This window comes from Conger conger, chromosome 7 (genome assembly GCF_963514075.1).
Source record: "Conger conger chromosome 7, fConCon1.1, whole genome shotgun sequence".
Lineage (NCBI taxonomy): Eukaryota > Metazoa > Chordata > Actinopteri > Anguilliformes > Congridae > Conger > Conger conger.
This window is the reverse complement of record NC_083766.1, coordinates 13,154,899-13,178,960: the sequence shown is the minus strand read 5'-3', so window position 1 is coordinate 13,178,960 and position 24,062 is coordinate 13,154,899. Positions and strand designations below refer to the sequence as shown.

Here is a 24,062-nt window from a genome sequence, read left to right as displayed (position 1 = left end):
ACCATTGACTTCTTTCATAATCCATTCAGCTATTTTCAATAACTATTTGCCAGAACTATATCTAAGTGAATATCATCTTAAACTACTTCTTATTGTTGCATAAATGCATTTCTAGGTCATTTCAGTACCAAACTAATGCAAAAGATGGTAAGCTTCTTGTATGGGCTTTCCTACCCTTTCCAAAGTACGTATGTGTCATATTGTGTCATATTCAGGTGACGGACAGTTTAGAAATATTGCAGCGTGGGTGTCTCGGTGGCGCAGCCTGTAGAGCACTGACTGCATGCTCATTGCGAGCTGCGACGTCGGCGGTTCGAATCCGACCGTCTGACATTTGTCGCATGTCTTCCCCTCTCTCTCGCTCCCATTCTTCCTGTCTCTCTATACTATATACTGTCCAATAAAGCTGAAAAAGGCCTAAAAAATATCTTTAAAAAAAAAAAGAAATATTGCGGCGTTCGCATAGCAGAATGAATATACGGATGTGCGTAATTACAGGATTTGGACTTGCTATAGATAAACCTGTAATTGTACTGGCTAACAGGGCTCTGGCTAACCTAATATTTAAATAAAGTTCTATTTTAAATGTGATGCAAGTTGGTTAGAAAGCATTAGGGTGAGTAATCCTTTTTGGAAACTTTGGGCATGCTTTATAAAACATTCTCTTCTATATATAAAGAAAACACACACAAGTTTAATTTTCTTTACTTTTTTATTTTAAAAATCTGTTTTAATAGAAAAATATGCTTTTCTGATCATTTATGTGTCTTGTCAAAACAATACGCAGATGTTTTATATTTGGAGAGATTTGGGGACACTTCAGAACATCTGGTAGTTTCAGGAAAACTAGTTCTGGGTTGGTCCTTGACTTAGAAATTGAGATATCCAGTGCTAAACTATAATTTATTTGTATTTTAGTGTATCTGTTGTGTACACTGTATGTACATGCATACCCAGTCTGACATAAATTTATTTTGTCTCAAATGTCTGAATGGTACAAGCCTCTTCTTTAAGTCTTCAACCATGTGTGTGCAGTAAATCATTTTTGAGATATTGACACTTTTATCAGACTAGCACGAAATAGGTGGAAATTGCCCTCTCAAGGGGCAAAGTGGAAAGGCTTAATTTATTGTGACATAGCTAAATGAAATGGAAAAAATTGAAAAGAAAACACACACAACCACTGTCAATTGCATGTCTTGGTGAAGGAAAAGTCATAGATACAATCAACAAATTAACTTTATTTTGAAATTGGAAAATGTGAAAAAATGTGATAAAATAATTTCAATCATCTAGCTGCCATTACATAATATATACTATAAATCCTTAAGCATTGATGTGAATATTTTTGAAAAGCAGACTAAAACATCTACATATATTGTGAAAACAATTGCACTTAATTCATCTAACAGCCTTAAGTGACATACATATGATTCACCACCTAATGACAGGGAAACTTAGCACTGTCCAGTCATTCTGCTGACACAAACCCACTTAACCTAACACTGTGCATGGTGCTACTTACTGGAAGTACTTGCAGTTCTTTCAGTTGTACTGACGTGTACTGAACAAAATAGCAATGACACTATGCACACATCACATTTAGTACATTTTATCACAAATTAATAAGTCAGTATACATGTAAAAAGATAATATTTCACTTTTTAATTAAACAACACATCTGTCATGGAGTCCCTAAATTCAAAGACAGAACCATTTAATTATCTTTTCAGTGTGTATTGTATATTTGTTTATGAAAAGAAAAATACCTTTAATTCTGTAGTCATACAATCATAGTTCTTATGTAAGACATTGCCAAATGCTTCATAGTCCAACAGTTCCTCATCGTTTGGCAGAAACAATGACATTTTCTCCTCTAAATCACAACTGCCCTCAAATGTTCCAGTAGGATGGGGGGCCCAGAGAAACATTCTTAAAGGTACATCCAGCAACACATACTGTAAATGGGCTTGTGGCTGGTGGTGTTTTTGTTGGCTGTAATAGTAGTGTATGCTGTAAATACAGCATTCCTCAAATTGTATGTGGCCAAACATTTATTTCAACCTGTGATTTTCAACCCTGGTTTATTTCATTATTTTAAATGTCCTCACAGTGGTGCTTCACCTCATTTTGATTGCATTATGTCGTACCTGATGATAGATAATTGCTGAGTTTATGAAAGTTGTAATCATTTTGAAATTAAGAATGTTTCGCAACAATTGCACAGTGACTCTCTTCCTACCTAATTGAATCAAATAATAATCACCAGCTACATCATTGCTCCTGGTGCCTTATTGTAAAAGGTTTGTATCTAAACCAGAAAATAAATATATTTTGAAGGTTTTTTAATGAAAATGTAAAAATGTATCCATGAATTGTTTAATGATATTCTGATGAAGAATATAATAAACCAATTGCTGATTGCACTCAGTCGAGCTGTGTATTTTATATTTTATGTAGTTTTTATTTTAGAAATATCAGAATGTTGTACTGACAAAGGAGGGAGCAGAAGTTCCATGAGCCATTTTTACGTATCTATCAATAGTTCAAAAATATGTTCAGACAGAATCTAACTCCAATATGAATGCAAATGAAGTGCTAACTTTTTTAGATGAGAAATACACATGTTCATATCTGATAAAGCAATAAAATAACTTTGTGAAATACAACAAAATGTAAATATCACCCTTTACAACAAAATGGGGAACAAAAACAAATATCTTTTTTTTAACAACTTTTTATGTAGGGGAGAGAGCGGGGCGTATTGTCACACTTTTCACTCTTTTTTTACATTTATTGGGCGCAATACATTACAATGGAATGCATTCATTCATTCATTATCCTAACCCGCTTATCCTGAACAGGGTTGCAGGGGGGCTGGAGCCTATCCCAGCATACATTGGGCAAAAGGCAGGAATACAACCTGGACAGATCGCCAGTCCATCGCAGGGCACACACACCATTCACTCACAGACTCATACCTACGGGCAATTTAGACTCTCCAATCAGCCTAACCTTCATGTCTTTGGACTGTGGGAGGAAACCGGAGTACCCAGAGGAAACCCACGCAAACACGGGGAGAACATGCAAACTCCACACAGAGAGGCCCCGGCCAACCGGGATTTGAACCCAGGACCTCCTTGCTGTGAGGTGGCAGTGCTACCCACTGCACCATCCGTGCCGCCCACAATGGAATACATGTCATACCAAATAAAAGAATGACCATGTGGCAACTTACTCACGGGACTAACTTGTCTGATTATTTATTGCAATACCTATTCAGGAGGGTGTACACTTGCACATATCATCTAAAACACATTCAACCACCCTCTGCTTCGTTTTGCTCTGCATTCCATCAACTGGAAGAGAGGAAGAATGTAACAGTAGTTTCACGTAGTGTGAATCCATATTTTCCCCAATACAGGTTGAGAACCCACACTATAGTGAATCCAGTTAACCCAAAGAAACAGCTGTAATCCTCACTGACCTTGAACACAATGATTAAGGTTCCCTCAGACTGCTTCCTCTCTAGGAAACAGCTACGATTGGCTCCACAATGAAGATGTCTGTTTTCCCCGAGCTAAGGACAGACTTGGTTCCATGCTGCAGTGTTTGGTTTTCGGCGCTTGCCCTCTCCACCCATGCATTCCTGAAAGGCGGGGAGGCGCCAGGCATGGCCTGGGTATGCTGCAGCCCTCTACACATGCAGAGCAGGGACCGGAGCTCAGAGCGGAAGTTGTCATTCAGCCAGCAGTAAATGAAGGGGTTATAGCAAGTGCTGCTCATGGCAAACCAGTGGAACGTGAAGTACAGGGCATTGTTGGTGACAATGGCCTTGCTGGAAACCAGAATCACATAGCAGTTAAGTGGAAACCAGCAGACTGCAAAAACCACCACCACCAGCATCAGCATCTTCAAGGTCATCTTCTTCTTGCGGCGTTGGGCAAAGTACTGCTCCATGGTGACATCCCCTATGGTGTTCTTCATCCACAGCTTCTTGGCCACAACGATGTAGGCCGCGGATATTATTGTCAGAGGCAGAACATACAGAAGTACAAACGTGGCTAAATCCAAGTACTTCCAGAACAAATCAGCGGGTTGAGGAAAGCTGTGCAGACACACCATTCTAACCTTTTTGTAACTTTGAAAGCAAAGAAAGAGGTCTGGTCATAAGCATCTCATAGCAACCCAAAGAAAGCAGTAGTGGACAACATTTGTCCACATTATGATAATAGTTCATTTTGAAATGGTGGCAAACTCAAACCAAAGTAAAAGCTAGACTGTTAAGTGGGAGGGAATCAGTCAGAAAGAGCTTAAAAGAACATACAGTAGCCTACATTGCTGCCACAAATAATTCTGGTTTCTTGAAGTTGATCTCAAAATATTAAATGAATATTAGTTATCATGATGAATAGGTGACTATTATTCTGCCCCTGTATGAATAGGGCACAACTAATGACATTGAAGCAAAACCAGTCTACATTCATAGAATAGAGAGCTATTCTGCAAGGTAAATGGAATAATGAATAGGTGAACATTAGAGAGTTAGAAATGTGATTGTATCGAGGAATAAATTATATGATTTCATTACTGACACATACCTAAAATTAGGAAATTCTATACTATCTTACTATTTTTCATTCTTCATATGACACTATTTATGGTGTAAGAAAGATAATGGTGACGGGATGGTTAAAAAAAAAAGAAGAAGAAGAGTGTGATCTCTGATTAAAATCGGTGCGTCTAGTCTGATTATGAATTAGCTGGAACAGTTAATAGGCGTGGAAAGCAGCAGATTTCTTACCCGAATTCAAAGCGGAAGAGCTTCTGATAGATTGCATGTGGTAAGGAGAAACATGAGGCTGTCACCCAGATCACGGCGATACTGATACATCCACTGAACATAGACATCCTACGTTTCAGGGGGTGTATGATGACCTACAAAAAGAATGATACTCACGCCATGTGGAAAAACATATATTGCAATTAACATTTCCAACTTGTACAGCTTAGTCATTATTTTAATATACGCTATTATGTTAGAGTTGTAGCCGTTCAAAGATGAACCGATTAAGCATATATCAATTTAGAATGATAAAAAATGCAATTTTATTGTTTTTTAACAACTACTGTATGCCAACATTCCTATGTCGTTTTACTGTTGTAACTCTCTAAAATGCGGTACTTACTTGATGACGATCAATTGCGATGGCTGCGAGGGTCAGCACTGACACATGAACTGAACAGTACTGTGCGAAGCGACTGACATGGCACATCAATTTTCCAAAAACCCAGGTACTGTTGACAAACCTTACCTGAGAAAGAACACACATCAGCAGAATGCACTGTAGGCTATTAATTTTAAATGGGCTAATCGTTGCCTTAATCATTTCTGAATTATTCGCTCAAAGAATAAAATTGTGATGTAAAGCTATAGCATAGGTCTACATGAGTGACTAAATTAATTGTAATGTATACAAATGTTTTTGTGCATTTAGAATGATTCAGACTCGACAACATATGCGGCAGTTGCCTGCGTAGGAGGCTACCTTTGACTGGTTAAGCAACAAGCCAGCCATTATTAATTGCAAGATATCACCAAGAAATCCTTCGCTATAATATTGCAGGTTGAATCTTAAATTTAGGGAACAACTTACCAGAGTAAAAGGGGTGTTCAATAGGGTGATCATTATGTCGGCAATTGCCAAATTCACAATGAACAAACTTGTTACAGAATGCATCCTCTTATTTTTTAAAACATGACATACCAAAATGTTTCCAAAAAGTGAAATGATGATAATAACTGAATAAGCAACAATAAGCAAAGCCTTTACTGTAGGGTTCTGCGATTCGGTTTCATATTTGGTCCCGTTATCATATATTCCTTCATCGAGAGTAAAATTCCAAAACGAAGAATGATTTGGAAAATCGTAGAAATTTGAATGAATGTGTGATGAATTCATGCGGCTCTCTTTCTTAAAAGATCCAGAGACATAAGGTAACCACATGTATTTCGTCATTTTGAAGAAAACAACTTCAGAAAAGGTGATAATTCCCCATAAACACGAGTGACGCGTTCTAGAATACACTATACATCAGACAAAGATAAAGGCGAGTCATGTGCAGACTATTAAATTGTGTCGTTCTCTTGGAAAATTAAGTCCTTTTGACGCGGTCGCACTGTAAAGGGGGGAAACAGCTCTATAACTGCCATGCAATAAGCTCTCTCTCTCTCTCTTTCTCTCTCTCTCTCTCTCTCTCTCTCTCTCTCTCTCTCTCTCTCTCTCTCTCTCTCTCTCTCTCTCTCTCCCCAATCTGATGCTAGATGCTAGATGCTATAAAGCTACAGCATTGTGCACCATTGAATATGCATAATCGTTACGCTACATCCCAAATAACTTCACACACACGTTATTTCTGCAGTGGCAGCTGGACCCTCTCCAACTAGACGCGTTAAATGTCACGGAAATTATACAGCCCGCTGTCATTATCACAATCATCCTTAACCACTGAATCGAGGTAGGGAAAGACTGGTTTGCATGTTGAAAATTTTGAAAGTGCGTGTGGGGTAGGCAATACTTAAGGGGTTAACATTGCTTATTATTTCAACCTATTACACTCTCCCCTACAAACAAAATGTCAACCCTACATTCATTTGTATACAAGTAATCGTGGCCCTATAATACCTTTATAGATTGTTATGTTATGTTATGTGATGTTGTTAAACTGTTGGGTCTTATTTTCTGTGTGGAGTGTAGAAACCTGAAAATATCTGTGTAGAGTTTACTGACAGCAAAAGGCAATGAGTCAAATTTTGTCTGTTATCCACACAATTATGGTAAAGGTTTTATTTTTAAACAAAGCTCAGCAGTGTAGATTCTTTAATGACTTTGTCACACATTAATGAGATCTAACAGCTACATGGGGCCCATATAAATATAAAAATGTATGAGAGATGTTGCCATGCTACTTTCTGTGGTGACACATTCTCCATATATAGCTATCTGATCACAAGATAGCTCACATCCTCTCTTACTCAAAACTCAGCCACGGGAAGTGAAGAGCAGCACTTTTTGAAGATAGCCTTGAGTGGTTCATGCTGTGAAGAAATGGCCAACTGTCACTTGATCATGGCTTCGTGTCTTGCGGCTCTTGCTGACAAACTGAATAATTTTACTGAAGGTCACCATTTAATATATTACCCATGACATGTTCTTCTACTGCATTAACCACTGTTAATTTGACCATTACAATTATTTACACAAAAAAAGCAAAAATAAAATGTCAATGTGTCATTATGAACAAATACATTCATTGCCACGGTTACTCGAGGTTCCTGGTTTGCATTTAGTCTCAACCACACAGCTTTGTCATAATATGCAATACATAATGGATTGTATTTGCCAATGCCTTTTATAATGCTGGGACTCATTCAAAGTCTATTTGCATAAATGCGTTTGTAATTAATTACATTTGGTCTGCAATACATAGTGTGGACAAGGAACTGTAAGCACATTATTCAGATTTTTAGAGAAACAGTTTTAGAATATATTAAAAACAGTCTTCTCATATTTCAGTCATAGTTGTTCACTCTATTGATAAAATTGCAATTTCAGTCTTAGACAAAGATTTGCAGTTGTTTGGCAGTCAGAGGGTTGTCGGTTCGATCCCCCGCCCAGCCTGTGTCGAAGTGTCCCTGAGCAAGACACCTAACCCCCAAATGCTCCTGACGAGCTAGTCGGTGCCTTGCATGGCAGCCAATTGCCGTCGGTGTGTGAGTGTGTGTATGAATGGGTGAATGAGATGCATCAATTGTACAGCGCTTTGGATAAAGGCGCTATATAAATGCCAACCATTATTTGAAATATATCCCCAAACATTACTGGCAAAGGTGACACATCAGGTAACAGGTACAAGTGCAAATAGGACATGACACACACACACACACACACACAATCACCTCCAAAATGATTACCTGAACTGTTTTACCATGATGTGTCTTCAGGTAAGCCACTCAAAATCCACTCCCCCAATGCCCCGGCAATGACTTGAACCATATAAAATCGGCTTACATGACAAAGTACAATGCACAATGATATCACTAGGACCCTTCCTTTCTGTTAGTCTAACCTATGGTAATCTTAGCAGTTGATTACCATGAATTTATCTTTATTTATTTGGAACAATGCAGTGGTATTACTATGCCGGAGGGCAAAGTAACACCACCCAAAGCATTATTAACGCTCATAGTGCTCTCAGATCACAAGGTCAGGGTTGGGGATAGTGACTGCAAAGTTTCTTCCGCATCATGACATGAACTTGGAGATGATCTTGGAGAAAAGTGACCTCTCACTTGGGGTATTTGACAAACTGACACCCTGCCATACCGAGTGTCCTACTCAGCTTGTCAAATACACTAAGTGGGGGGCCTTCAGTCTGAGGAGAGATTCTGGACCTAAAAGTTGGAAAGAGAATATAGTAACATTTATCTAAACACAGGGTCAGCAGTATGCCAAAATCGTTATAAGTGAAACATTATTTTCAATTTTAACATTTCTGTTTGATTTGAAGGAAATATGCACCAAAAATTTTTAAAAAAAGAAAGAAGATATGCTAAACTCAAACACCAAGTCAGCACATATTGCGCTGGGTTTACATGTAGCCATCTGCATACATACCTGAGGGACAACGTCATTAGGTCAAATGGCTCCACTGCATTCTTTCTCTGAGCACAAGGATCATGTTGTGGAGACGTCCATTTCCTTGCCACAGAGCAGAGGGAAATGAATGTAAGACGGCTCTATGTCCGATAATTAATAGGGTTCGGCATCGCAAACGGGAAGTTGAAAAGGAGGAAGATAGCTGTGAGGTTATCAGGCAGGAAGTGTCTGTAAGCCGAGTGACAGAACGTCACATTGTGAAATACAGCAGATAGATTTTGCAGTTTGAATTTAGGCCTGTGGCATCCGTACCATTACAGTGCAAACATACCTACTTTTTTGCAAGGAAACAAATCCCTTTCAAACGAACACAACAAAACCTATGAATTCAAAATGTGATATTTAATACATTGCACTCCAGCAGTTTTTGACCAGCATAGTGTTACTGTGGTTTACATATGGTCATATATGTATCTTATATATATGTAGGTCCATAGGCACAGACATGGTACACTTACCCAATGAGGAGTAATACTCACCTTTCTGTCATAAGGAAAAGAAAACGGCACCTGCTTATGAGGGGAAGGGAATTTACTTGATTTCATAGAAAAATGTATGAGCTGAGCTATATTCAAGTGGTTAAATACACATCCATTGAAGTTATTTCAAACCAGTGAAATGAATTTCTCCTTGAAATGTTTTCTCCTTGAGGGTGCAAGTTCACATACTCCAATGGCTGAGTAGTTGTATGGCAATGAATGACTGAATTCAGAAAATTGCTAGGTTCATGTTCTAAGCTTTCGGTTTGCTGTGAGGTATGCAGTGTGGGAAAGCATGTGATGCCTGCTGTTGAATACCAGTTTTGTGCTCATAAATGTGTAGGACAGACAGCAAATGTGTCATCAGTGTGAAGAGTCTCCAAAGCAGACAGTAATAAAAAGCAGAACCACTTGAGAAATATTAATTAATTTAGATACCATATTGAATCAATTTATGGCATCAGATTTTTTTTCTGTCAATTGATTTAATAAGATTAAGTAAATAGTGGAAACAGATAAATGAGGAATATATTTTAAAATGTTTTCAATGTAAATGGGATTGTGGACACAATTACTATCCAACCAAGGGATGATCAGCATGGGTCAACCTGTAGCCTACTGGCTAAGTACATTACTGGGAACCAGATAGTAGGTGGGTTGAGGCCCGGTGTAGTCACAATACAATCGGCACTGCTATTGGGCCCTTGAACAAGGCCCTTGCCCCCACTTTGGTCCAGGGGGGACTGTCCCGTGCTTAGTCTAATCAACTGTAAGTCGCTTTGGATAAAAGCGTCAGCCAAATTACATGTAATGTAATGTAATGTGCTTAGTCTAATCAACATTATGTGGCTTTGGATACAAGTGTGAGAAATAACTGTAATGTTATGAATATTTTTATTTTTAACAATCATGACATTACATTACATTAAAGGCATGAAGCAGATGCTCTTATCCAGAGCGATGTAAAATTAAGTCCAAATCAAACCCAGGGACACGTACATTCAGGAGAAAGTACAGTTCCGAGTCCTAGCATGAACACATAGATCAAACATAAATAAAGCATCTTATCATCATTCTGTAATTAAAAATACACAGCCATTTCAAAACTTGTTTATTCAGATTGCAACAACCTATTGAGTTTCGGAATGAATACTCCAGTCCAGCTACAAAAGTGAGTGATGTATGTATTTACATATTGGACTGCATGTATGGATGACAAAAAAAAATGTTACTGGCAATATGTGAAACTTATATTTCAACACATTTCTCTCAAATTGCTCAGTCAGCTGAATAAGGAACTGGATAACCACCACTGCTCTTTTTTGGAGTTAGAGTTGCTTAACAAAAACAGTCAATTTTCATTTCAAGTTTTACTATGTTGTTTGAAGCAATACAACGCTAACACATGTCCTGAATACTTTTACGTTTCTGAATTAGAAATATATATTACTTTGATCTGCTGGAAAATAATGGGAAAGAATCTGGTTTTGTAAGCATGAATACTGATTCATTAATCATATTTCAAGTCTGCTTTGCTTTAAATATCATGACATGGTTAGACTCTTAATTAATTGTTTAACACATGTTGTCATTTCCCTTATCCATTTGTGTATGGGTGACATAAATTGAAGTAGCACTTACTGTATATGAACTGTACAAATGTGTGCTCGATTCATGTTCAAATGGATTACGAAGCACAATACCACATTAGCTTGTATTTGCTAGGAACCACAAGTTTGTATTTGATGTTTGATTTTAATAGGATCCCCATTGGCTGTTTGCTTATGCTTATTCTTCCCGGGGTGCACATACTGTATAACACAATATTTGACAAACATGCAAGTCAAAATCATTAAAAAGACAATAAAAACAGAAACAAGTTCAGATACAATAGTCATAATATAAAACATACAAGACCAGTTACTATGTATAAGGTCGGGGACTGGCGGAGAGCCAAGAACGACTAAGGGTATCCCTTATAAACGTGTTTGCCACAAAACCCCGGAAGATCGAGGAAACAGAAAATGAATACTTGGAGATTACTCCGGCCAAAATAAAAGGAACAGCCCACGAAACGGCCACCGGAAAATAAAACGACCCGTAAAAACCAGGGCGAACAACCCAACAAAAATGAGTGCTGAAAACGAGCACTGTAACCCCAGACCGGGGACAAAATAAAATAACAACCTAGTATAAAACACTAGGCACGAAAACAAAGAACCTTGAGGCGCAAACACAAACCAAAATCCATGTACCGGGGACAACGTCCCTCAGCCGAAAGCTCACACGAGCTGAAAATGAAATCAAAGAAAAACAAAGAACCTTACAGAAGGCGTCAGCCATGCACACAGCACCAACAGGCTGAGCGTCTTCCTTACCTTTTCTTTTTGTTTTGTTTTTTAAATGAGACAGAAACCCAAACCTGCACGATACCTGACTCAATAAGGCTCAGAGTCTTACCACGTGCATACCTGCTTGGTGTCAGAGCGAATAGTAACACCAAAGCGTCGACCGATAGTCAGAGAGGGCTTTAAATACTTTTCAGGAGGTAGGCTCCCTTGGCACTAATGAGGGCCAGGTGAAAATAATAAACCCAACCGGTACTACATCCCAACCCTGACACTATGAGCACATTTCTATTATAGTAGCTAAAACACACCATGAGAGCTCCTCTTTGCGTGATGTAAGTCAGTTTATTTCATTCTGACGTGCTCTGTACATGACTGATTTTTGCATTGCTTTAGTCTTTGGCGTAGGAACTGTAAAAGGGCTCATACTCACATAAGTGTGAGGCTAAAGATGTAGGCTTGGTGAGTGCACATACTGTATATGTCTAGCGAGAAGGCTGCTCAGCTCTCAGTCAAATGAGACTTGCTTGCATCCCATCTACACTTGTTCTCATTGTGAAAGTGGAGAGCTAGGCGTGCCAGCTGCAGCTCATACAAGTCTTTTTTTGCCGCACTTGACCATACGGTTGAACAATAGTCAAGCTGTGACAGTAGTAGGGCCTGGATAAGCTGCTTTTTCGAGTCTTTGTTGAGGAAGTACGAGCATCTTCTAATGACAGATATACCCACAGCCCATCCTGGCTACTGCCTGTCTATGTGTTTGCTCCATGAAAGTTGCTCCTCAAGGTTCAGTGTGACCCTCAAAAGCTTGGTTTGATTATCCTACTCTATTGGTATTGCATTCATTGGTCCTTCATGAAGAGCATACCCTAAACCAACAGTACTTTTTGTCTTTTTGTGTATTGAGAACCAAGTTAATTATCTGATGTATTATTTTTTTCCCATAACTGATTCACGATTCATCAATACATGTTGAATATGTATACATTGTTAGAAATGCATTATTCATGACACATAGTAAACCATTACTAAATATTGCAAACAGGGAGCCCAAACAACTTAACTGTGTTTAGAAGGGTGTGTTTAAAATGCCTTGTTTTTTTTGTTTTTTTAATCTGGTAACTGACATAGTTCAGCCCACTAAGTGGATGTAAAAATGTGAATTGTTTTCAAAGGTTTTATTGAACCATCAGTGGTTTGGAATAAAGCCATTTAGTTTGCATCCCTGTAAAGATGGATGACACATGACCAAATATATAGTACAGGCCAATGAGCCCATTTTGTTATATCTCTCAAAATGTTGTGAGCAGCCTGTGCATGCCAATATCTGTATTCATGCAATTAGCCTGAGACTTCAGTTGGAGCTTGCACAATGTGCCTTCTTGGTCTTATATTGCATCTTCCCCTTTTCTACCCATTTCCTGCCAAACTGCAACATTCTTTACTATAAAACATGTATCAACATGCTGTCAACATATTGAGACATATTTCATATTTAATATTTCAGATTCCAAATCCTTGGGACTATGACATCACTGGTGGCACATCATATGCTAATTAGCTACAAATGTGCTATGTAAGAAATAAATTCAGTTTTTACAGGTGGATACTGTATAAGGAAGGTTAAGTACTTTGCTATAGAATTCAATGGGAATCACCAGTGTGCCACCAAACTGTCATACAATAGCGTGGATAAAGGTATAATGATGAAGCCATCTGATTTAATTTAGGAAGAGTTTTACAATAGAAATGACAGAGAAATAAATAGTTTATGGAATAGCCACTTAAACTACACTTAAATACATACAGTATGGCTACCAGCATCCATGGCCTGCAATGTGGACAGAATATTTGTATTAGATTTTAATAGCAATGCACTTGATTACAGTGTTCAATATGCAGTGTGCTCTACACCCTTCTGTACAGATCAGATATTCATTCCCCTCAGTCCCCCATTTCCTGTTTTTGTCAGTCACTCATTCTGTTATAGAAGGGTTAGAAAACTAATAAACTGGCTTTAATCATTTCCTGCCACAACCAGAGCGATAAGTGCTGCCGCACATTCTAGAAGAGGTATTAATTTTATAGAGCTGCCTGTGTCTACTGTGAATATACATATATAACCAGTATGTTGGTAATACTGTATATTCTAGGCTAATAAAGATACAAACTGAAGAAATATCAGTCAATAAACAGGATGTAAAAATAAAACCCCCCAAAAAAGGCAAGTGACATTTCCTTCCACAAATAAACAAACAGAGTCTGTCCTCTGCAAGAGGATTTCATTCATATTCCATTGCCCCAGGGTGAAGCATTACCAAACATAAAATTCATTACCAAATTTAAATTCTATAAATATCAACATATTTTATTTTACTAAATAAATAATGTTTTGCTGTTCTAATCGAAACAATTTTTTGCCACTGTAAAACCCCACGCTAACCCAATGACGGAATTTAGCAAGGGCCGAAGGAGTTTGCATGCTTGTGTTGCTGGAAGAATATTAGTCGGGTTAAATAGTAATGACCGCTATGCGGAGAGTCCAGATCAGCTAATGAATAAACCACGTTACAAAGACAGTAGTACCACTCTGCCTTCCGCTCTTTACTGGTCTGGGCTGACCAAGAATCTCCACAGTAGGGTCAATACATCTACCTTCGTTATCTGACTCCATTTAAGATATAATTTAGAAATTTGGGCTTGAAACATACGCGAACCTCGGGAGTGATTACACTCGACTCTTACCTGCGCCACCATTACTCAATATATGCTCCCGGGATTAGCATCATTGCTGAAATCTCAGTTCGGGGGAGAACTCAGAGGCTGAGGGTCTAGCCAACACAAAACATGCAAAACACTGCCATGATAGTTGCAAGCCCAGGTCGGCATGTATTTAGAGGGCTCCTTGGAGTTAACTTGACAGGAACCGGCGTATAAACGCCCATGGGTTCCCTTCACACCAAATTCCAAGAGCCATACACCACCAATCCTTTTATGGGCCGAACTTGACAGCCTTTCAGCTTAGAACTCCCACAAAAGCACCAAGCCGCTGATCAATCGAACTTTTGGTCAATATCGTCCCGCTGAGTATTCAGTTGTAATTTAGGCTGAAAAGGTACAAGATGAATTAGAGTCATGGAGATCACGCAAGTTACAAACAAAATAGTTTATTCGCAGACAGGTAGGTTATTAGCTTTAGAATATCACAGTCAATTACAAAATACACAAATTAAGAATAGAGATAGAGTAAATAATCATACCTAGCCTGCTTTGGCTACACACAAACACAGAGTATAGAATTTGAATGCGATCTTCCTGATACTTACATATACGTACAATATGCTGTGTGGGAAGTCGAATATGATCTTCCCAGATTGGTCTGTCTCCCTTGCTTTTATGCCAAATCATGTGTTTGGACCAGGCGGCAGTGCTATAAATCAACCTGGAGGGGTGGTCAAATCTGGAATTTAGACCCCCACCCTTGGGGGTTGTTAAGTAGGGAAAATGAGATGATTCCCAGAGAGGACGTGTAGGTTTTCCCTTGAGTTACTGAAACTATGGTTTATTAAACTCCATTTGCTATGAAATGTATCTCATCCGATTCCTTGATTTTACTGGATCACATCCATACCAAACAGATTACACTTATGTTTTATTATGTTGCAGTTATTATGAAACTTCCCTCCTGATTATCCATTTTACATGCACTCCCTGTTACCATTACATAAGACTTAATGCAATAATACAAGGATCACATGGACAATGTTTTCAAGGTTTTACCGGGTCTATTTACTATCTCAATAGCAGTTTTGAATATTTAATCTAGGAGAGCAGTCACCGGTGTAATGACAGCAGTGCCCAAATGAGGGCACTGTGAGAGTGTCCTGAGCCTTTCCCAAAGGTGGTGGGTTACAGGCGCCTTCTCTTCCCATGACCCCTGTGACCTCAGCCACAGTCCACAGTCTTCCCCTTATGTCAGGCCGATGGCCTGAAACTCCCCAAAGGTAGTCTAAACAGTTTGACACATAAACCCCAGCTCTCAAGCTCCTCACAAATGGCAGCCCTTCCTGACCTTAACCACTACAATACAGGCCGCCCCATCATATCTATGAATGATGTAGTTGGGAGTCTTCATGATAACTGCATTATGCTGTAAATATGTATTTGTGCCTCTCATGGTAATATACCTTTTGGATAAACCTGATTTTGGTGAATGAAAGGAAAGGAGACAAAACCGCCAAACTCCCACCAGTGAGACCTTAGTCAGGGAGCTAAAACAAATGGCTTCTACAGACAACTTTTCCCCAGTTTCCCCGTGGCTCCTGAATGGTTATGATATGACTGTTATAAAAACTAGACCATTACACCAGTCACACTGAACCAATCAGAATAACCCTTGGAGAATATATCAACTTACAAACTAGCATACCACAGTTGGCGGCTAGAATACCCCCGAGTACAACAATACAATATCTAATACAAAACACAACAATATCTATATAACTATATAAGTGCCATTATAGTCTATGGCATATATAAGGCTAAAATGCGATCAATAATCAACACAAATATAATGATGATGATTGGCTCATTGCAGTTATTCTGTTGTGGTTCAAGTCTGGGTCATGGCTCATTGTAATCTTTGAGGAAGAACTTGGAATGTCTGCGATTATAGAACAAAGTGCATTTTCTGAAAAACGCTAAATCTTGCATTAGTGTGACCGCTGTTGGCTAAAGACTAAGGGCCCCAGTCCAACTGGAATAATCTGCTGGTTATTCCTCGAAAAATGTACTTATACATGTACAAACTTTGGCTTCCCTTTATAGTGCATGCATACTATGCTCTAAAGATTACTGCCTGAGCCTGGACTGTGACTCATGCTGGCCATTTCCTTTAAAAAAATGGGGACATATTAATACATATATGTTGATTTCTTATCCTATGCGGCAACATGATGTAAATCATTTATTTGAAATCCTAGAGATTCTGTGATGGTCTTGGTGCCACTATAAGTTCTTTCACAGTTCAGAGATTCTCAAATGATTTTACAAATAAATATAAATTCTGGGCCATCTTACTCATCCATATATTAACTCAAACTGCCACCTTTCACTCCCAAAATCTAGCTAAAATGTGTAAAATGACTACAATTAGCTAAATGTGCATAAAATTAATTATGATCACATCATCTGCTTGCATTTATCACACTACAATCCTGCATTAATTATGCCGCTGATGATGAGATGTCTGGAACAGCCGTAAGGTGACCAAATCTGAAGCCTTATTAATCCCAACCAGGCAGCTTCTGAGCTGTGATCTCTTCTCCATCTGTTATCCTCTTCTCTCTCCCTGCATGTTTAAATGTTTAAATAAAAAATACAAAAGAAGGCCAGACTGTTTTTAGTGTTGCTGATGTTCTGCACACAGAGATTATCGCTATTGCTAGTTTCCAACTCCCGTCCCTAGTTAGGCTTTTTTATAAAAAGAAAGAAAAAAGATTAAAAATAAGACACAAAGTGTTCAATGGACGATGTTAAGAAATATACTGCAAATAAAATGCAACTTTTAAAATGCTGTACTGTAAATAACACCATCGGTACATGCAGACATGCAGGACTGTGGTACATCCTGCATATCTTAGCAGGACCATCAGATTCATTAAGATTTAAAGACTGAAATGTAAAGATTATCTTAAATGGAAAATAATGAACAAAATGGTTGCGCCTCTGTGGAATGGTTGTCAAGACAGTCTTGCTAAAAAGAAGGGCATGCTTTATGTAAATGTAGCTCTCATTTGCAAAGCAGGGCAAGAAAACTCCAACCACTTCCTTCCATGGTTTACAACACTCACCTCGCCACAGACTAGATAATCCTTGATACTATTTCTCTACGTCAAAATGATGTTCCAATATAAGAAATATATAAAATAGACAATTCAGAACTTGCATGAATAGGCACATTTTCTTTTCTTAGCTCACTTTTATTGCATGTATAATATATTTATTATATTATAGAAAATTGTTTGTTTAGAAAATTATTTGACACAGACATAAATATCCCACTTGGTTATGAAGCTGCGAATGTTTTCTGACTGACATTGACAATATATTTGCAGAGACTATACCTAAGCGAATGTTGTCTTGAATTACTTACTTTACTCTATTGTTGCATAAATGCATTGCTAGGTCATTTTAGTACCGAACTAATGTGAAACATGGATAGCTTCTTTTCCTACCCCTAGGGTTTCCTATCCTTTCCAACAAGGTGTAATGTGTCATATTTAGGTGACAGACAGTTTAGGAATATCACTGCGTATGCATAGCAGAATGAATATACACACGTGTGTAACCAAGAGTGTTTGCGTTGCAGGCAAATCTTTGTCTGACATAAGTCTGTGCAGAATACACTAAGCTTTCACCACAGCAATGGACTATATCTCCATAAAACTATGTTTTTAGCTTATCCTGGGGGAATATATCTGGCTGTTGTGCAGACATTGCTGTAGGATCAATATCAGAGGACTGTTTTTTTATTGTGTGTGTGGGCTGAAGTTTGATGGTATAGCAGACATCATAGTGTTTTTGGTCTGTGTATATTCCAATATTGTACTTTTGTAAATTGATTTATGTTTGTTTGCTTCCTAAAATCCAACCCCACGTCCATGTCGTATGAGGTGGTAATAGACAATAACAGGTTTTAGACTGGCTATAGATAAACCTGTAATTGTACGGACTAACAGGGCACTGGTTAACCTAATTTTTATATGAAGTTCAATTTTAAATGTAATGCAGGTTGGTTAGAAAGCGTTAGGGTGAGTCATCCTTTTTGAAGAGCTTTTGGAAACTTTGGGCATACCTTATAAAAACATACTCTCACATTTCTGAATAAAACAAACTTGAAGGTTAATTTTCTTTACATTTTGTATCAAAACATCTGTTTTAATAGAAAAATAAACGTTTCTGATCGTTCATGTATCAGGACAAAAATATATGCAGATGTTTTGTATTTGGAAAGATTTGGGGACACAATTTGGGGGGTGCAGTTTTGGGAAAACTCAAGTGGAATTTGAATGCCTGTCGATATCTTTACCAAATTTGGAACAAGTTGACATCAAGTTTGTATACAAATATACATTTGTTCTCGGTTGGTTCTTGACTTTGCAATTGAGATATTCAGTGCTAAACTATGTATAAATATATTTTTTACATTTTAATATATATTTTGTGTACACTGTATGTACATGCTCTTACATAAATGTATTCTGTCTCTCATTCCTGAACGGTACAAGCCTCTTCTTTTCTTTAATTTTAGTCTTCCAACATGTGTGTGCAGTAAATAGTTTTTCAGATATTTGAGGACTAGTACAAAAGGGTTAAAGAAGGGTAACAGTGTCCAGGATAATATAACTGATGCCTATCAGTCGGCTGACATTGCAACAGTAGTTTGAGGGGGGAGAATATACCTGTAGCAGACTGAGTTACTGCAGTACATGAACATCTGCTGCAGATTGTGGCATAACCCCCGAAAGAAGCAAAAGAAGTATGACTAGTTCCCTTGGCTGTTGACCATTGTCTTTATTACAATAGATGGTCATAGTTTTTGTGCTTAGCAGGTGGCGTGGTGTTTGGATGCAGTGAAGTGCTTATTTAATTTGGTAGCCGGGAATGTTAACTAAGTAATGTCAATGCTAAGGTCGTAATACATCATACTGCCGATGTGCCCCGGTTGCTACTTTTAGCAGATTTTTACTGAAGCTAACAGAGTATTTTCTTTCAGTCTGTCTGTGTTCTTGACAGCAAGGATATGAATATCAGTGAATATCAGCTTCCACAAAATGGTTATCCCTTTTTGAAGGATTTGCTCATACTTCATCAGGACATGAAATGTAGTTTATTCTCAGAATGAAAAACAAAGTGCTCATTACAAAAATGGGAAGACAATTAGACAGGTAGCTTTTGTTTTCTCAGGAAGCTTTGTGTTGTCAAATATCTTCACATACGAAATTACATTACAGGCAGTTTTAATAGGCTCTTAATCCAGAGAAATTTGCACAACGGTTGCATTATCCATTTATAACCAAATAGCCTGCACAAGGGCACAACTGCAGTGTCTTATCTGGGAATTGAACTCTGCTACCTTTAGAGCCTAATTCCCTAATCGTCGTAACATTGCCACCCAGTGGCTGCAACATATGCGTCGCAATGAAGAATTTTCTGAAACGGTAACCGTTCTTATATTATGTGTGTGCGACATTGGCTCAGCGGTCACCGGTTCGATCCCCCACGTGGGTTGTGTTGAAGTGTCCCTGAGCAAGACACCAAACCCCAAAATGGCTGGTTGGTGCCTTGCATGGCAGTCTATCACTGTTGGAGTGTGTTTGTGAATGGGTGAATGAGAAGCATCAATTGTACAGCACTTTTGATAAAGGTGGGATATAGATGCCAGCCATTTACCATTTATGGGGTGTATTACTTTATTTTATATTACATGGTGTATTTCAATGCATATCTATCACTGTAGTTTTCTATCGATGTGGTGCAGTATATCCTTACTGTATAGATAATATAGTGTTTGTAGTGAAAAGTAGTCTTCATGCGGCAAAATATGTGGTACATCCAAGATAGTTTACACATTCATAGATGGCATCACACTATTACATTTATAAGATGTCCTGAATCCACACAATGGTATGGTGTTATCATACGGTGGTGTGATTTTTCCATGAATACATAGCCTACTTCATTGAAAATAAACTGACCCAGGGAGATTTAATTATAACATAATACAACATAACAACATGATGGTGAGAGCAGGCCATTCAGCCAAGCAGTGCTCGCCATTTCATACCTCTAAGTGCTGCTGATTTTGCCTAAAAGCACTGCATCAAGCCTGGTCTTGAAACCCCCCAGTGTTTCTGCCTCCTCTTGGCAAGCTATTTCACACAGTCACCACTCGCTGTATGAAAAAATAATTCCTAATATCTGTACAAATTTCTCCTTTGCCTATTTCCATTTGTGCAACCTTGTTCTGCTAACAGAACTTTCCCTGAATAATTACTTATAGTTCAGTTTGTTAATCACTTTAATGAAAGCCTCAATCAAATCCCCTCAAAGTCTCCTTTTTTACTAAGATTAAAGAGATTAGGCATCTTAAGTCTATCCTCATAACTCTTAACTTTTATACCTGTACTAAAAGTTTAACAAGATCATGTTGGAAAACATTGACACAGGTTGACTCATTTTAGAAATATTTAGACTAGTTAGGAAATGCCATAAGAGAGAAATGCAACAGTACCAAAATCCTTTGCGTTTACATGGCTGAGGCTGAATTAGTATCTCCTCAGCTTTCTGCTTCGTTCTTTTTTCATTCATTTCATTTTTTCATTACCAGAGAGCCGTTATTGGGAGGGGGCAGGATGAACAGCCTTACCCCATTAGCATTTCTGGAACAAGAAAACCCCACAGGGCAATATATATGCAAATATTTTCTAATTTAATTCAGTTAAGTAGTGAATTGCAGAACTGGAAAACCAATACACAAGCCATGCCTTTGGCTTTCTGCCACCATACAAGTAAATGTGCAGCTGCATAGACAGAAGGAAGAAACTGATCTGAAACAATGGAGGGGAAATTATATCACATCCAGCCATAGCAGTATGCCGGATGTTGTTCGGGTGACTGTTTCACAGTCTGAAACTATATACTATACTGCAAGTGAACAAAATATAGCAGATGTCCGGAGCGCTCAGCGACTGTAGAAGTGTAACTATTTTTGCGATGGTGCTATGTGATAGGAAATTGACAGGATATACAGTTTTTACACATAAACGTATTTGCTGAAATGAATGAGTTCCTTGCTCAAGGGTACTACAGCAGCGCTTCAGCTAGCTAACTAGACATCAAACTCTATTTGGACTGCAATATTCTGCAGTCCATTCTGTCTTTCAGTCACAGAGTGTGAAATAAATAAATAAAATCATTGGTGGGTAACTCAAAAGTGGGTAACACCAAACTAGGTGGTAACTGTGCTGCCTCCACCAACAAAAAAAACCAATATTTCCAAACACATGGGTCCTCAAACATTTCAAATTCAGTATGGAGCATCAAGTCACTTACACTTACAAGATCTGAAACACCAATAGGTGTTTTGCAGCACAAAATGCTTTGTGCATTGAAACTTTCAGAAGTGATTAAAAAATCAAATCAATATGTGTTCACAGTCTTCAAACAACACATGTCAAATACAATGCTCTACTTCTTGACATTTTCCAAACAACCATTAAATAAGAGGCTTCAAAAACATGTGTAGAGCCTAGATACATTCTTTTTAGTGAATGTGCTGTATGCCCAAATTAGGATTTCACAGGAATAACAAGGGGAACCCACAGTTTATTTTAGTTTTATTTGATCAAACTGAAGTTTGATCTTTCAAAGCTTCTGCAATTCTCTCAGTTATGTGGAAAATATTTCTTGTTTTACTCAAATGTTATAAAATGGGTATACATCTTTCATGGTGTTTTAGTCAGTTGAAACACCTGAATTACGTATGTTTGAATGCAATCTCTGCTGAAATACCAGATTTTGAGTTGCACTGCTTTAAATGTTTTTAAACACAAAATTGTGTTCTTTTAACAGTGATAGTGAAGTGTAAGCATTAATGAAACAGGGCGAATAATTAATAATTCACTCAATGTAAATGTTTGACATGAAAGTTAATCGATTAACGAAAGTTAATCGATTAACGAAAGTTAATCGATTAACGAAAGTTAATCTAGGCCCTTTTGAAGAAAATATTTTAGGCTGCTTGAGAGAACATTTGAATCCATAGAAACCCACCAAATGACCTGTTAAGAGTGGTGAGAATGGTTTGTTATAGTTTGGGCTTGTATGGCTGCCAAAGGGGCTGCCTCACTTGCCTTCATTAATGATGTAACTGCAGATGGTGTGCTGAAGGATCTTACACCTGTAATAAGGAAGCAATTTAATACACCAGACTAATCAGAAACAGCTGAGATGGTCATTGCAGGACATGTTATTTTTACTTAAAAGATGAGACATGACAAATATGACAGCCATGAGTCTTTTCCTAAAATTTGTGTTCCTATAAGTTAGAGAACACATTTTTTATTTATTTTTTCTTCCATGCAGAGGCCTTTAGAATCATTGATATCCTTGGTTTGCGCTTATAGACCAACCTCTTCCGTTCAGCCCACAGGTTTTTGATGTGGTTTAAGTCTGGAGGCTGAGATGGCCATTGCAGAACATGGATTCTGTTTTCACTTCACCATTTCTGTGCGGATTTTAATGTATGTTTGGTGTCATTGTCCTGCTGGACAGTAGCTTCCTAGCAGAGACAACCAGATTTTCTGGCAAATGTTCCTTGTACTTTTAAAAATTAATTTTGCCATTAAATGGTACCCCTGGAGCACTGGCAGCAAAACATCTCCAAAACATCCATGACCCACCTCCATATCTAGGTATGATGCTTCTCCTTGTATGCATTCCTCTTTTGCTGCAAAACTTATTGATGGCATGTATGGCTAAAACATTACATTTTGCTCTCATGTGACAATAGCAATCTCTTCCAGTCATAATTCCAATGAATTTTGGCAAACTCCAAATGCTTGGATGTTAATTGTGCTCAGTAAGTGCTGTCTTCCTGCCACCCTTCCAAAGAGTTTGTTGGTATGGACATACCATTTTATGGTTCTTTTTGAGACTTGGTGGCCCTTAAATGGAATCAATCTCTGCAATTCTTCAACTGTGATCCTTGGGTTCTTTATTTCCTCCACCATTTGTAATGATTCCATGGGCCGGTTTCCCAGACATAGATTAATCTTAGTCCTGGACTAAATTGAGTTTTATATAGATAATCCTCATTCAAAACTTGAAAATTTTGTCAGACTAGGCTTAATCTGTATCTGTGAAACTGCCCCTACCTGTTGTACATTTTTTAAATTATTGCCCTGACAGTGCTAAGTGGTATATTTAACTGTTTATGTATTTCTTTGTTCCCATTACCAAATTTGTGATGGTCAATTAGCATCAGTCTCTTTTATGTTGACAGGTCCTTGGCTCTTCCCACGCTAATAGAAGAAAAAGGGATTTTGCATGCTTGTGAAACAGGAAGTGATGGATTGACACAATATAGTTCTTAATATCAGACTCAAATTAAGTACATTAAGTAAAATTGTTTTGCCAATTTCACTTTGATTTTATTTAAAATAATTCTTAGGGGTGCCAATAATTTGACACCTATGGTTTTCGGATGACATTACTTCACTGAAATGTCAATGCTCTGTAAAGAACTGTGTAAAGAAAAAATTCGAAACCCAGCCTTTGGCGTAAATAATTCTGTCCTTGACTTGATTTACATTAAAAAGGACATTGCATTGCTGTTCATGTTGTTCAAACCTGTCCAGAGAGGTGTGGGATTTGTATTTAAATAAAAAAGCAAATATTTGATCTGCTCAGACTCAGCTCTCTCCAGATTGAAAAATGTAACTATCAGGCAG

The 24,062-nt window shown here is 38.0% G+C and overlaps 1 protein-coding gene and 1 long non-coding RNA gene across 3 annotated transcripts; both read right to left on the bottom strand.

The window, feature by feature from the left end:
- Positions 1–1,221: 1,221 nt before the first annotated feature.
- Positions 1,222–6,202, bottom strand: gpr83 (G protein-coupled receptor 83). 2 transcript variants are annotated; one of them, XM_061248851.1, is made up of 4 exons: positions 5,658–6,202; positions 5,190–5,315; positions 4,805–4,938; positions 1,222–4,141 (listed from the first exon to the last, which is right to left on the bottom strand). In XM_061248851.1, the coding sequence occupies exons 1-4, from the start codon at positions 6,018–6,020 to the stop codon at positions 3,529–3,531; spliced, it is 1,236 nt and encodes a 411-aa protein (XP_061104835.1). In that variant the 5' UTR covers positions 6,021–6,202; the 3' UTR covers positions 1,222–3,528. The 2 variants fall into 2 exon arrangements, with proteins under 2 accessions (XP_061104835.1, XP_061104836.1); XM_061248852.1 differs by having other exon boundaries at positions 5,190–5,310; positions 5,835–6,029.
- Positions 6,203–6,812: 610 nt separating this feature from the next.
- LOC133133815 (uncharacterized) lies at positions 6,813–8,796 on the bottom strand. The gene is made up of 2 exons (XR_009709213.1): positions 8,679–8,796; positions 6,813–8,455 (listed from the first exon to the last, which is right to left on the bottom strand). It is a non-coding gene; the product is annotated as an uncharacterized LOC133133815 (long non-coding RNA).
- Between the last annotated feature and the right edge of the window lie 15,266 nt (positions 8,797–24,062).